This window comes from Dryas octopetala, chromosome 2 (assembly GCF_963921425.1).
Source record: "Dryas octopetala chromosome 2, drDryOcto1.1, whole genome shotgun sequence".
Lineage (NCBI taxonomy): Eukaryota > Viridiplantae > Streptophyta > Magnoliopsida > Rosales > Rosaceae > Dryas > Dryas octopetala.
The window spans coordinates 728,781-744,029 of NC_141367.1; the positions used below are offsets into that span (position 1 = coordinate 728,781).

Genomic DNA, 15,249 nt, shown 5'->3' on the forward strand with positions numbered 1-15,249 from the left:
ATTCGACCACTGTTATGTCACTTTTACATCTATGATTGAGCTAATTTTTTGCACGAATTATCTTTGAGTGAGGAACTAAAATTTGAACGGTTTGGATCGTTGAAAACACAATTGCATCATTTGTTTATAAAAATATGTAATAAAATATATAATAAAACATATGTACATTTATGTTTTATTATAGTTGTAATGTTGTATATTATTTTAAAAGTTTATTATTTATGGTATTATACTATTACTAACATAATAGCATTATATAATAACTTAATAAGCATATTAATAATTTATTGAAGTAAACAAACGAAAGAGCTATTAAATATATTATAATTCACAAACTTGACAAATAAACTGGTCAGTTAATTGGTTGAGAGTTGAAGCTTGTTATGTGAGGTCTCATGTTCAAATTACAACATAGCCAAAATCCTATATTTTTTTATTGAAGATATATATGTGTCTAAACAGGCTTTGGGCCCATTCAGGCCTAGCCCGGCCTGGCCCTCCAAGCTCGCAAGCCAAAGCCCGATGGGCGGACCTTGGGCTTGTGTATTAAAGCCCAAGCCCAGCCTGACCTGGACCGAAAATCCTATTGGGCTCCTATAATTCAAGCTCGAGCCCGGCCCAAACCCAAAAAATTTAGGCTGGGCATTGCCGATCCCTGAGTATGGTCGTAAAGGTGCCCTAAATTTCGAACAAAAAAAAAGAGTGTTGCTGTTTGCATACCTTTTTTTTTTTTTTTCTTTTTGCACACCCCTATTAAAAAAAAATTAAACAAAAAAAAGAAGACTAAACAGCCCCTCCCCTCCTTGTTTCCCTTTTTTTTTTTTTCTCTCGTTCAGACCCCTTCCTAGCTCTGTTTTTTTTTTTTTTCCTTCCAAGCCCGGCAGCCCCTCCTCGGCTCCTCCCTTTCTCCTTTCCACTCGCCTAATCACCACCTTCCTCGCACCACCACCACGCGCAGGACCACCCGAGCCACCACTAACCACCATCTTCCTCTCTCTCCGCATGCACCATCACCACACCACCCCCAAAACAGCCACCACAACCAGCTCGGCAGCCCCTCCTCGGCTCCTCTCTCTCTCTCTCTCTTCTCTCTCTCTCTCTCTCTCTCTCTCTCTCTCTCTCTCTCTCTCTCTCCTTCCCTCTCTCCTCTCTCCCTTCTCTCTTCCCTCCCTTTCTCTGTCACTGCGGTTGGTTCGGTAGACAGCCACCGAACGAAACTAACGGCTTCGGTAGATGACTGCCGAAAGAACCCACCGGTTTCGACGGATGGCTGCCGAACGAACCCGCCGGTTTCGGCGGATGACTGCTGAACGGCCTGCGAAGCTCATCCTCTTGGCTGGCACTGCAGCGTGGTCGTGCGAGCTGGGCAGAGTTGTCGGGCGCGAAGGAGAGAGAGAAAGGAGCTGGGCAGTGCTGTCGGGTAGAGCAGTAGGGAGGAGAGAGATAAAGGTGTAGAAGGTAGTGCTGCGCACGGTGGTGGTACGAGGAAGGTGGTGCTGTGCGCGGTGATAATGCTGCGAGGAAGGTCCGGTGGTGGTGCTGCGAGAAGGGTGGTGGGGAAGCTGGTGCTGCGCGGGTGTGTGTTGACAGAGAAAGAAAGAGAGGGAAGGAGAGAGTGTGAGAAAGAGAAAAATGGGGTGTGTGAGTGTGTAATGAAATGATGGTATTTTGGTAATGGGTTAGGTGTGTATTGAGAGATTTTGAATTTGAGATGAGTGTGTGAGATGTGTAGAAGAAAAAAAGAGTGAAAAGGTGCGAAAAAAAAAAAAAAAACGTGCAAATAGCAGCACTAAAAAAAAAAAAAAAAGGTGCCCTAAATTCCTTGATGCGGATTCCGCACTTGGCATTCCCACCCGAACGAGGATAAACGGGTGGAAGAGTTAAAACTTAAAACAAGACAAGACACTACTAACTACTTCACTTGCTCCGCATCGTGCCACGCGTTCCTCCAACGGCCAGTAAGCTTCAAAGCTCAGAGACATCTTCTGAGCCAGGGCCTGTCTCTTAACTCCACCCACACACACTCTGTCTCTCTCTCTAAACTTGCTTATTTTCTCTCTCTAAAGGAGTCTTACGGCTCCGTCCAATGGACGCAGCGCCACAGCTCGCCTGCTGCGGAATCGAAGCCCTTCGTCTTCGTCGCACCTCCGTCATAACCAAATATTCATTTCCAAGCACTAGAATTCGGGTCTCCAGACGAATCAACCGGGTTTTGGCGGTTGCCACCGAGCCCAAACCCGCTTCCTCCGGTTCGCCAACCACCGTCAATGGCTCTTCACGGACTCCGCACTCAAAATCCGTCAATGGAGTTCCTAACGAACCTAAACCAGCTCGGACCGCCGTCAATGGCTCCTCGAGGTCTCCGCCATCAAAACCTATCAATGGAGTTTCCACGGTGAATTGGATAATTAAATTAATCTTCAAACTAGCTATTGAATCTTGTTGTTGGTTTTTTTGTGAATTTTTTCTTAGCTTGGATTGGTGTTTTCGTGTGGGGAAATTTGATCATTCAAATGTCTGCTTTTATAGTGCTGGGTATTCAAATGTCTGTTCGGTTTCTTAGAAACTGGAAGAGAAAATGAACTGGCAAGAAAAAAACGTCAAAGAATGTTTTCTAACATGAATAGAATAGTTGAGTCAGCGGAGGCATATAGTTGAATTCAGTTTAAGAGAGTCGAATTTCATGTTTTCTTCAGGAAAATATGGTTTCAATTTGCAAATAGATTGAATTCAAAACTTTCATTTTTTATTTATTCATATCTTTTGATGAAATTAATTATCGATATATTATTAGTAACTAAAAAAACTGGTTGCATAGCAAGTTGTTGGTGCTTGAAACTCATTTAAGTTTCGTGGTTATGTTGGAGTCTATAATCTACTACCTCTTTCTGTCCCTTACGAACTAATCTAAGGTAGGTTTAATGGCTTAACTAACCGAGCCATCAATAATTTCAATATTAATAGATTGGTTCATGCAATTTTATTCCTTTACTCATACATGATTGGTTTTGGATATTGGCAGAGAATTGGAGATGTTTCAAAGGAAATTAAAAGAGTGAGGGCACAGATGGAAGAAAACGAAGACTTGGCAATACTCATGAAAGGTCTTCGGGGACAAAATTTAAAGGATTCACAGTTTGCTGAGGATGATGTTGAGCTTCGCCTTGTTGAGGTATATATGATAGCTATTCAGTGTGTACTCTATTGGCTAAATGATATTGAAGTTTCTTTTTCTGCGAAGTCTTGTGAAATGGTTTCAAAATATAATCATTGAAAATCCTTCGTGTGCTAATATATCAGACTCTAGAAATGATGCTGAATTTTTTTAAAGAAGAATGCAGCAATTGGGTACTTAGTGGGAAAAAACGCAAGTTGTTATGACTTGTGAGTTATGAGGTGTTACTTTCTAGGAAATAGGCTAATTAGTAATTGCTTATATTGCTATTTGATAACTAATAATCTTACAAGTCCTGGAGCCATGTGCTACACTTTTTCTCTTGGGTGTGGATGAGATTGGAACTACATGAATGTGAAGCTCTGGTAAAATGGAATACAAAAACCAGTTCCGAATGAGTGTTAACATTTCTAAGTCTTCTAAGGGGTTATTGAGCTTTTATTGTGGATGACATTGCTTAGTTAAATGAGACAATGATAAGCTGCAATTCATTGGGAGCTACATCCTTCCAGTATAAATTAAGTGCCCACATTTTACTATGAATGGATGTATATCACTTTGGTGTTCCTTAATGCTCCCTACAACTGAAGCCATAAATGACCAAAGCTTTCTATTTGGTAACCTTGTATAGCTTTCGTATTGCTCTATATTGGTTTTGATGTTATGTAATTTTTTGATACATAGGTAGACGAAAGCAGTGAATTTTTGCCTTTGGCATATGATCCTGCTACTATCTCTGCTTATTGGGGAAAACGGCCACGAGCTGTTGTGACACGTGTAATCCAATTACTCTCTGTTGCTGGTGGCTTTCTCTCCCGACTTGTGTGGGATATTATAAACAAGAAGGTCAAAGAGGTGAGTGTTTGTTGCCCTGCTGTTGAGATATTGTTGGTTGCCTACGATCATTTGAGAGAATTAAACAATTTAAGGACAGTAACTGTTCCATATGGTTTTAGAATTTATTTGAGTTATTAATCTCTAAAAGTGGTACTTCCTTTTTTTCTTTAAATCTTTAATTTATTGGACTTGCTTGTTCCTTGTCCTGTTGAAATGATTTTCCACATTCAACCTATACTGGAACTGTGTTTTGCACATTCAACCTATACATGCACTCATCATTGCTTCCATCTGATATATTGATTTATCCATGTTTTTTTTAATCAGAATGAAGTTGCTAGAGCCATTGAATTAAGGGAAATTGTAACCTCTTTGGGTCCAGCATATATCAAACTTGGGCAAGCATTGAGTATTCGACCAGATATACTGTCACCGGCTGCAATGACTGAGCTGCAAAAGCTTTGTGATAAGGTAAAGTCATTGGTTCTTATACCTTTTTGATACTTTGGGTTGGCATTATTGTTTTTAACAAAGTTGCTCTGCAATAGCTGTATAAGCCCCGGGGAGGGAGAGAGAGAGAGAGAATGGCCCATAGTACAGTGTTAACATAGTAGGGCCATTGTCATGTGATATATTAGGTGTTATATTTATAGTATCATGTGAGATATGTCAGTGAGGATATTTTATTAAATGCAGTGGAAAATTTTGGGCGTAAGAGCTATATAAATAGAAGCTAAACCTCCAAGGGCAAGAAGATGATCAAAGATAACATGTTTTTTTGTTTTTAGAGATAAAATGTAAATTGAAAGTTGTCATTGTAATACTGTCCTTCTTTAGTTTCTTACATTGTGAGGTTAGAGTAGGAAATTATGTTTCCTTTCATTTGAAACTTTTTGGATAACATAATGATTGTAATTTTCTTTGCAACGAAACTTCTTGACCTAACTTTGAAAGCAACATTCATGTAGTACTTTGGTATGCCCACATAGCATGTGAAAATTTGGTGTGTATTGATGAATGCTGCAAAGATTTAAGAGTGAAAGTTTAGGAATTGGCATATGTTCTATCATCGATATGAAGCTGTTAAATTCAATCTTTATTACTTCACCATGCCCTTCTATATCCTTTTCATATAACTTTATCCTGCAATTCTGTCCTTGAAGTCTGTCATAATCGCACAGCAGAATTAATGTTGGATAATTATTCTTAGATTTATCATATATTAAGAACCAAACGTAGTATGTATAATTATGATTTCAAGATTTAGTCATTCAATCTTTTATTGGTTTTCTATTGCATGAGGCCTTAATTTTCCCATTAATTTGAAAGATACATACAAGACTCTTTTAAAATGTGACAACATGATATGATTTTTTTTCATGTACTGTATGGGTGGAAAGCCATTACTTCATTTATGTATTGGTATTTAGCAATATGAGGGGGAAAAAAATTTATTCTGATGTATTCCTTTTCTTCTTCTTCTTCTTGGGGGAGGTTTAGGTCGTGTCTACAAACCTTTGATTGCATGAATCTAAAATGTTGGTGTATGCGGCTTAAGTATAACCTTCTGCAGCCTTTGAAAATACAGTTGCAAAATCTCACTGTTTGGATATTCATTGATATAATATAGAATGATCCAAGGCCGGTTTAAAAGCTTCACCAACTTTTCATTGCAGCCACCCTGGTTAGGTTCATCTTCATGAACTTTCGACATCACTTCTAAAACTTCGTTATTTTATTAACTTTTACCGTACTCCCAAACTTTAATATATCAATCTTGATACGGAAGAACCTCTTTGATATGGTGCTGCTAACCTACCTCACAAGCTTGAGTGGATATTTGGACCATTTTATGTTAAAGTAGAAACAGCACCTAGATATATGTACGTGAAGTAGATTCAGGTTGGTTATTGCTAGTCATGTCATCATATATATAGTTGATGTTATCTCTGTCATAGCTGATATTTCCATTTGATGATATGTGAAGGTTCCTTCATTTCCAGATAATGTAGCTATGGCTCTCATTGAGGAGGAACTTGGTCAGCCATGGACTAACATCTATTCTGAGCTTTCTTCTTCTCCAATTGCTGCTGGTAAGAACCATGATAACTATTTAAACATAAGACTAGACACTTTTTTACTTTCCAGTCATTTTATCAACAGCATCTAGCTTCCGAATTTCTGTGCTCTTATAGAATTTAGCCTTCTCTTGCAAAATGTATGGCAGCATCTCTTGGGCAAGTATATAAGGGCCGGCTAAAAGAAAACGAAGATCGTGTGGCTGTTAAAGTGCAGAGGCCTTTTGTTCTTGAAACAGTAACTGTTGATTTGTTCGTCATACGGAACTTGGGTTTGGTTCTCCGGAGGTTTCCTCAGGTACATCACTATCACAGACTTATGGTTTTGTTCTTTATTCTTAAGATTACCTAGCTTTCTTTCTAAGCGGTGAATATCATGGCACTAAGTGATTTTACCTCCTTCCCTCTCTTCCTCTTCCTCTCGCTCTTCCCTTATCTTTCCAGATCTCTATAGATGTGGTTGGATTAGTTGATGAATGGGCAGCTCGTTTTTTTGAAGAGCTTGATTATGTTAATGAGGGTGAAAATGGAATACTCTTTGCTGAAATGATGAGGAAGGACCTTCCACAGGTGAGTCTGATGAGTTCTAGCATCGCTTTTGTTATATCTGGAGAAGTTCTTGTTGATTTTTGCCTACCAAGTTTGGTTTTAAATCATTGTTTTTAAATTATAATCACCAGGAGGTTAGATGGTCGAAGGTTCAACCCAGACTATGCAATAGCTAGAGAAGTTGCAGTTACACACACTCACACAACATAAAATCTTTATTCTAATTTCAAACCAAACTCTAGGTGTATATTTCACATACCATCTTGACTAACAAAGTAGTACACTTTCTCCCTATATGGATGGAATTGTTGTCTCAGTATATTTTTTGCAGCCTCTATTTTGAAATGTTAACATGATTATGAAGCTTGTTGGATTTTTAAGTAGCTCCATTCAAGCGCTGGTCTTTTTAGTATTAATTGATAGTCTAGATGGCAAGCAGCTCAAAGTCTCCAATGTCAGGCATCATATTGAATGCAGGGTATGGCATTGGGCGTTGCCTTCAAAGGCATTTGTGCTTGGTCTGATGAGGTGTTGAGGCAGGGTTGGGCTCACTTGTGGGTTAACCTAGGAATGGATGCTGGAAAGATGCTGATCTTTTTGTTACTCTGTTGGTGTTTTACTTAATTTTTCTTTTAACCTTTCCCTATTCCAGGAAGCAACAATGTTGGAGACTGGAACCCTTTAAAATTTGACAAAATGTCTGATATTGCTTGTGGATGCGATTTGACTGAAATAATTGTGCCTCAGCACCTCGCTTATACAGCATCTATTCTCTTCAAGGCCCCCATATTTCAAACATAACATTGAAAAATTATAACTAATCGGACTGGCGATAGGCTCTTTTTCTTTTTGTTAAATTTTTCTGATTCAATCATACAATTGCCCAAACAGAACTGTTCTCCCTCTAGTTGTAATTTGTTTAATATGTAGTAGTATATGCATGAGAACATGTGTGATAGTCAGTATGGATTCATGTTATTCAGGTAGTTGTACCAAAAACCTACCCGAAATATACTTCAAGAAAGGTTCTTACTACATCATGGATAGATGGAGAAAAGCTGTCACAAAGTACTGAAAGTGATGTTGGAGAACTGGTTAATGTTGGAGTCATATGCTACCTGAAGCAGGTAAAATACTACATTAACAAAATTTGTAGTCTTGTAATTTCTAGAGGCATATAAAAAATAGACTTTTCTTCACAGAAGGTTTTCTCTTTTGGTGATTTTTTTCTTCTTCTATGTAAAATATGATCATGAAATAGTTGCTTCCTTTTTTTCTTATTGCAATTTTAGCAATATTTTGCCTACTGTTTTTTTCTCTGTACCTGCAATTAACTACTGTAATTGGTTATATGATTAATTGATGTTTTCTCTCTGGCTTGCTAGGACTAGAACTCATGATTCTTTAATTTGCACCTAACCAATTCCACGACCCTAAATGATTGTCTATATCAAATGGAAAAATGTCCTCTGCCAATAAGTTTTTGATATGTTTTAATGTTCTCATAATTGGCTTCTATGGAAAATAGTGAAAGATGAGTAGTCTTAACTAGAGAATAACCATTCCTGGCAAAAAAAAGAAGGAACAAACAAGAGAATGACAATTTTATTCTTCATTGGTTTTACTTAATCATGTTCTATGCTGTGGATGATGTGGATATGATTTGGGGTTTTGGAATACAGTATTACATGAGCACACTCCTCGTGCCCTTTCAAACTATTGGAGATTTATTGGTACTAATCTTTATCTATGGTTGATTGTACTTGTTTTTTTTTTATATGTGAAAGTTCACGTTATCTTGTTGTTGCTCACTGAGATGATTTTAAGTAGATTAATTTTTTAGAAATACCATTGATTACTAGAACATGATAAAGGATATTATTGGTGTGGTCTTGTGATCGCTTTTCTACTTTTTTGATTGGTTTGTGCACATGTATTGCAAAGGCTACTTTTGTTTCTTTGCCAATTCAATGTACAGGCTACTTAGCAGTTATCACCCTTGTATTGATAGGTTTTAGTCTGACAAGCGCCTAGTGAATGCTAACCAACTTTATTAACTACATTATTCACAGTTGCTTGATACTGGCTTGTTTCATGCTGATCCTCATCCTGGGAATTTAATTCGCACTCCAGATGGGAGGCTTGCCATACTTGATTTTGGTAATATTCTACTCCTTCAGATTATTTGCTGAAAGCTCATTTTTTTCACCTGGTTATAACCATTGTATACATACTCTATTAAATTACTTAGTGCAAACTTGGTTCTGCATTCTTCTATTTACTATGTTTAACTTTTATAAACAGAAAAAATGATTAAAGAGTATCTTATGTCATATATCAAAAAATAGAAAAACACATTAATATGATAAAAGAGTATACACAAAGTAGACGAAACCCTATTATTGTTAACCTTAAACTGTGTGTCCTATTACTATAAACTTCCGAGCTCAGCTCATAACCACTTATCTAAATGGCTTAATTATCGATAGGGGTGGGCATAATAACCGACGCACCGAAACACCGAACCAAACCAACCGTAAAAAAACCGAAAAAACACCGAGTTGACCAAAAAGTCAACACCGTAAGAGAAAACCGAACCACACCGTATATAGACGGTTCCGGTTCCGGTTTCATGCTCATATTACCCGAACCAAACCGAACCAAACCGTGTAATTTTTTAAAAATATAATTATATATTTTTATGCATATTTTATACATTTTTATACACATTTTATACATTTTTATTTTAGACCCTAAAATATATTTTATATAACCCTATGAGTTTAATATTATATATATAATAATGTTTTAGTATATAATTTTAGTTATATCTTATATAATAAAATTAGTATACTCTATAGTCTATATAATAATGTTTTATGCATATAGAGTTATATATAAATTTAGTATATAACTATATAGTTAGTAACTTAGTATAGTTAGTTATATAGCGGAATTTAACGGAACAAGGTAAAATGGGACACGGATGTAAGTTACCACCCAAAACTGTAACTCATTCCCACTTTACCACCTGAAAGTTTTTTTGTCCCAGATTACCACCTGTAACTTACATCCGTGTCCCATTTTACCTTGTTCCGTCAACAATTCCGTTAAATTCCGTTAATGCTGACGTGGCGCGCTGGATGTGCGCCACGTGTCACATTTTTTTTTTTTTTCGCATTTTTTTATTTTTTTATTTTTATAAATTTTGAAAATTAATTAAAAATAGCTCCGAACTCAGAAAAATACACGAAAAATTCCTACGGACTCGTCTTGACTAGCACTAATTTACTATAAGGTTAAATTACCAATTTGCCCTCTAAAAATTTTCAAAAAAAAATTAGAAAGTCCAAATTTATTTCTAAAAAATTAAAATAAATTTTCCTCTATCAAATAAATTCTAGAATTTTTGTAAACTCTTAGACAAATTCTCAAAAATATTTTGAAAAATTACCAAAAGCTTGTTTTAGAGAATTATTTCGAGACTTTACAGAAATTTTAGAATTTTTCTAGAATTTATTTTATAGGGAATTTTATTTTTCTCTAAGACCGAGAGGTCTTTTGGGTAGCATGTGTTCACGAGAAAGGTTTTGTTAGTTTTTAGAAGACTAACGGTGCAGACCTCATATTTTTTGGAGTTCGGGAGATTATTCTATGAATTTTCAAAGAGTCTAGAGTATTTTAATTTTTTAGAAATAAATTTGGACTTTCTAATTTTTTTTGAAAATTTTTAGGGGGCAAATTGGTAATTTAACCTTATAGTAAATTAGTGCTAGTCAAGACGAGTCCGTAGGAATTTTTCGTGTATTTTTCTGAGTTCAGAGCTATTTTTAATTAATTTTCAAAGTTTATAAAAATAAAAAAATGCGAAAAAAAAAAAAAATGTGACACGTGGCGCACATCCAGCGCGCCACGTCAGCATTAACGGAATTGTTGACGGAATAAGGTAAAATGGGACACGGATGTAAGTTACAGGTGGTAATGTGGGACAAAAAAACTTTCAGGTGGTAAAGTGGGAATGAGTTACAATTTTGGGTGGTAAATTGATAATTAAGCCTATCTAAATACATGAGAAATATTAAAGCATTCAAAGTGAAATTCTCAAGTCAGGATCATTTTTTTTTTTCAAATTGGAAGTCTTGAACTATTATAAAAGTAGACATGCCACAATCAAAACCAAATTTGAAAGGATTCAGAATTACCATTGGCATGTATAAGTATCCCTAATATGAACATATGTTTCCTTAACAAGATGCCTTCCAATTTGTCACAGTGATTTGGTATGCTTTTTCTTCAGCTCATCATCAGTGATTAGGTATCCCAAAGTTAGAAATAGCACTCCAAATGTGCTGGCAGTCTGACACATTTTCTGTCTTTTGAGCACAACTCTAAGGATCTCCTGTTGGCTCCTTGACATTGTCCTAGCTTGAACACTAAAGAAAATTTTGTACTGATATGTGTAATAATTTCTTCTAGCTGTTGAGCACAATTCATGTTTACTAAAGTATACTTTTGTTTTAATAGGTCTTGTCACTAAACTAACTGATGATCAGAAGTATGGAATGATTGAGGCAATTGCTCACCTTATCCATCGTGACTATGGAGCCATTGTCAAAGACTTTGTTAAGCTAGGATTTATTTCAGAGGGGGTTAATCTAGAACCTATTTTGCCTGTTCTGGCCAAGGTTTTTGATCAGGCTCTTGAAGGTGGAGGAGCAAAAAATCTCAACTTCCAGGAGTTGGCAGCAGATTTGGCTCAAATCACATTTGACTATCCATTCAGGATACCCCCTTATTTTGCTCTTATAATTAGGGCAATTGGGGTCCTGGAAGGCATAGCTTTAGTTGGAAATCCCGATTTTGCAATTGTGGATGAGGCCTATCCGTATATTGCCCAGGTATTGATATTCTCTGGTGTATACAAAATTGGTGATAACATGTGACTGGCAAAGTAAATAAGCAAAACATAAAGAACCTCTTGGGATACCTGGATTCACTAGTTTGTGCACCCTTTTTTTACCTCAAGGTTTGAGTATTTTCTAAAAGTTATAAATTGATTTTGTAAGCTAACAGATTTTAATGATTAAAATTTTCCTATGCCACCAACCACAATGTGCCGTGCTACTTCGTGATAGCTAGTGAATGTGTTTAGATAACAGTAATGAATCAGTTATTCTTGAGTCAAATTTGCAGCAAGAATCCTAAATGGTTATACAACTTAGCTGCAACATATTTGTTGTTTCTTATGGTGTTTTTTTTTTTTTTTTTTTTTTCTCATATCTTTGTCTAAATTGAAATTCCTGGCACTCTTAGAGGCTCCTGACTGATGAATCCCCACGGCTGAGGAAGGCTTTACGTTACACAATATATGGGAAATCTGGAGTTTTTGATGCAGAGAGATTTATTGATGTCATGCAAGCCTTTGAAAGTTTCATAACTGCAGCTAAAAGTGGAGGTGGAGAAGAACTGAATGGTGATATGGCTGAACTTGGCATTTTGCAAAGTCAAACAGAGTATAACTTTCCCGGATTTCTATCAAATGCGCAGCCAGTTCAAACAAGGGCAGCTTTAGCATTTTTACTGTCTGATAAAGGGAACTTTTTCAGAGAATTTCTTCTAGATGAGGTATTTCTAGAAATTAATTATAGAAATAATGAGCATATCATTTGATTTGCTTCATATCCTTCAAGTGCAAAGGCTGTCGTTCCCTGTTGGAAGTTGATTGGAGAGTTATTTCCCTTTTGCAACAATACATAATGGGAAAGGTTATAAATTATTGAAGGGGATAGTTCATGTACACACCCATTATTTGTTAGCAAATCAAGGTGGGCATAGGCATTTTTTAAAGATTGACAATCTCTTGAAATTTGTTATGTATAACACCTGATAGTTGAGTAAAATTTTATTGGTATTGAGAAAAAGGATTAGATTAAAACTTTTGACTGGGGAAAAAAGCAGAACCTTTTTCTTCTCCTCTACCTCGATTTGTTTGTCTTCTCGCCTTTAAGGATATGGGATTTCTCTATTCTTTCTAACTCCATGGATTTGCCTTTAGTTAACAGCGTTCTTGTCCGATACCCGAACAAACTAGAGGTCTATAGCTATGGTGTCTTAGTATAACATATCTAGTGAGCACTGTGCTTGGTTTGAGTTGGAATTCAGATTGCATTAGAATGTTTGTAAAGCACAAACAATGTCTTAACCTTTGTCTTTTACATGCAAAACAGATTGTGAAGGGCATTGATGCAGTTACAAGGGAACAATTGGTTCGTATAATGGCACCTCTTGGATTTGGGAATGCTGCCCCTGTTTTCAGCATGGCTCCTGCTTTTGGGTCATTCAAGCCAGCAGGACTTGTACCAACAATAACCGAGGAGGATAGAGTTATATTGAACAATGTCCAAACAGTAGTTGAGTTCCTGGCTCCAGGAAGTTCAATATCAAGATCAAATCAGGTAAAGACGTAAAGTACAAGCCTTATGCTCAACCTTTTAATTTTATACTTCTTGGAAGCATGTGGCATATGGTGCTCCTTCAAGATGCTAATTTTTTATCTGTTGTTGTGGGCATCTACAGGGTTTAAATGTGCCTCAGGTTTTCCAAGAGCTTCTTCCAGTTTTGCCGAGCATCTCTTCCACAGTGCTCCCTGAAGTGCTCAGTCGATTATCTTCGCGGGTATTAGCACGTGTGATTCGAGATACATTTTTGTAATAAACATGTTATAGCCTACCTGCTTGAACCCCTCGATTGTGCATATATTAAGAAGCATCAGATACAAGTCAAATATGTCTAGCCTAACCTTGTCTTAGGTGCATTTGTTATCCTCAACAGCTGCCAAGAACCCAAATTGTTGTATATAATATTGTTAAAGAAATGAACACAAACTAATAGTTGGGTTCCTTTCCATAAGGCAAAGGCTATGTTTTTACTTGAAAGTAGAAAAGAAAAGGGTAAAAGTTGAATTCCATTAAATTGAAGATATAGTTGAAGCAACTTTGCATTTAACTGTTCAATTATTGTTGGATCTGAAGTATAAGTTATATCGATGGGAATAGTTATATTGATGCCTATGATTTGGTTAGAATTATGCCCAGTCTTGTCCAGACTCCAAGAGGATGGTAGGATACCGCAGGTTGGCCATCCTAGCGAAATATTTTTGGGTGTGATGCAACATTCATATGGCATATTGATATAGTGTTACTAATTCATTTACATTATAACACATGTATAATTATTAAGAATATTGTTTAGACAAAAATGCTCTAAAGATAATCAGTTAGCAAATTAATAAAAAGTTAATCATCATTTTGGGTCTACTGCATCATGTAATTTTATAATATAAACCCTTTATTTTTTAGGTCTTATTTTAAAGATTATCTTTGTAAAACATCTTCAAAATTAAAAGTCATTTAACCATTTGATTATAATAATAATTATTTATATGCATTTATCGAAAACAATGTTCGTCTATTTATTTGATCATAGTTAGATGACTAAATGATTCCTAGTCTAGTTAATTATTTGCAATGATGATCTTTGAAGTAGAACCTAAAAATGAACTATTCAGATTATGAGAATAGTTTTTTTGTGAGCCCAAAAGGATTGTTAGCTTCATATTAACTTGTTAACTGGTTAACTTTAAAGCGTTCATTTTGTTTAGAGTTTTATATATTAATTATTGCACATGTTAAATTTGAGTGGGTTTGTTTGGTTTGGGGCCTACGAAAATGGAGGGAGGTCATTGATTGTGAGGTTGGTTTGTTTGTTTGGTTGTGTTGTCAAATGTACTAACTCATGATGATCTTTGAAGTAGAACCTAAAAATGAACTATTCAGATTATGAGAATAGTTTTTTTGTGAGCCCAAAAGGATTGTTAGCTTCATATTAACTTGTTAACTGGTTAGCTTTAAAGCGTTCATTTTGTTTAGAGTTTTATATATTAATTATTGCACATGTTAAATTTGAGTGGGTTTGTTTGGTTTGGGGCCTACGAAAATGGAGGGAGGTCATTGATTGTGAGGTTGGTTTGTTTGTTTGGTTGTGTTGTCAAATGTACTAACTCATGTATTGGTACAAAGTTACAAACAAATGTACCAATCCACGTATTGTTTCATACGAGTATTGGTACATTTAAAATTTACAAACTTGCGTATTGGTAAATTTAAAATGTATCAATCTGCGTCTTTGGTACAACTAAAATGTACCAACCCAAAAACTGGTATAAAAAAAAGTACCAAATGACATATTGGTCCAAAAGAAATGCACCCAAGACTTTTGAAGGGGATAAGGTTCGGGTTTATGAATTAGGGTGTAGGATGCGCCTTTTGGAGCTTCTAATTTAGGCTTTAAAGTCTCAGGTTTTGGGTTGTAGGTTTTAAGCACAATCAAGTATACATTTAGGATTAAGGATATTGGTTTCAACTTTAGGGTTTAGAATTTAAGGTTTAGGGTTTAAGTTTTAGAGTTTAGTGTTTAGAATTTAGAGTTTAGAGTTTACAAATTAGGGTTTAGGGTTTAGAGTTGAAATCTCAAAAATATCATAATTTGTGAGATTTATACAATTTGAATTTCATAAATGGTAGGATTTAAATCCCTTAAATTGTGGGATTT

The 15,249-nt window shown here is 36.0% G+C and overlaps 1 protein-coding gene across 1 annotated transcript; it reads left to right on the forward strand.

Annotated features, from left to right (window-relative positions):
- Positions 1 to 1,990: 1,990 nt before the first annotated feature.
- On the forward strand, positions 1,991 to 13,539 carry LOC147292324 (Protein kinase superfamily protein). The gene is made up of 13 exons (XM_086231907.1): positions 1,991 to 2,395; positions 3,023 to 3,172; positions 3,860 to 4,030; positions 4,340 to 4,483; positions 6,000 to 6,105; positions 6,240 to 6,388; positions 6,535 to 6,660; positions 7,623 to 7,766; positions 8,712 to 8,799; positions 11,164 to 11,537; positions 11,953 to 12,264; positions 12,867 to 13,094; positions 13,216 to 13,539. Exons 1-13 carry the CDS (start codon positions 2,087 to 2,089, stop codon positions 13,348 to 13,350), a joined length of 2,436 nt encoding a protein of 811 aa, XP_086088033.1. The 5' UTR covers positions 1,991 to 2,086; the 3' UTR covers positions 13,351 to 13,539.
- The last annotated feature ends 1,710 nt before the right edge of the window (positions 13,540 to 15,249 follow it).

Bases quoted from the DNA above. Each gene is read 5' to 3' on its own strand.
- LOC147292324 (XM_086231907.1), top strand. From the start codon at position 2,087: ATGGACGCAGCGCCACAGCTCGCCTGCTGCGGAATCGAAGCCCTTCGT. The intron at 3,173-3,859 runs GTATATATGATA...TTTGATACATAG, and splicing joins TTGAGCTTCGCCTTGTTGAG to GTAGACGAAAGCAGTGAATT. The intron at 8,800-11,163 runs GTAATATTCTAC...TTGTTTTAATAG, and splicing joins GCTTGCCATACTTGATTTTG to GTCTTGTCACTAAACTAACT.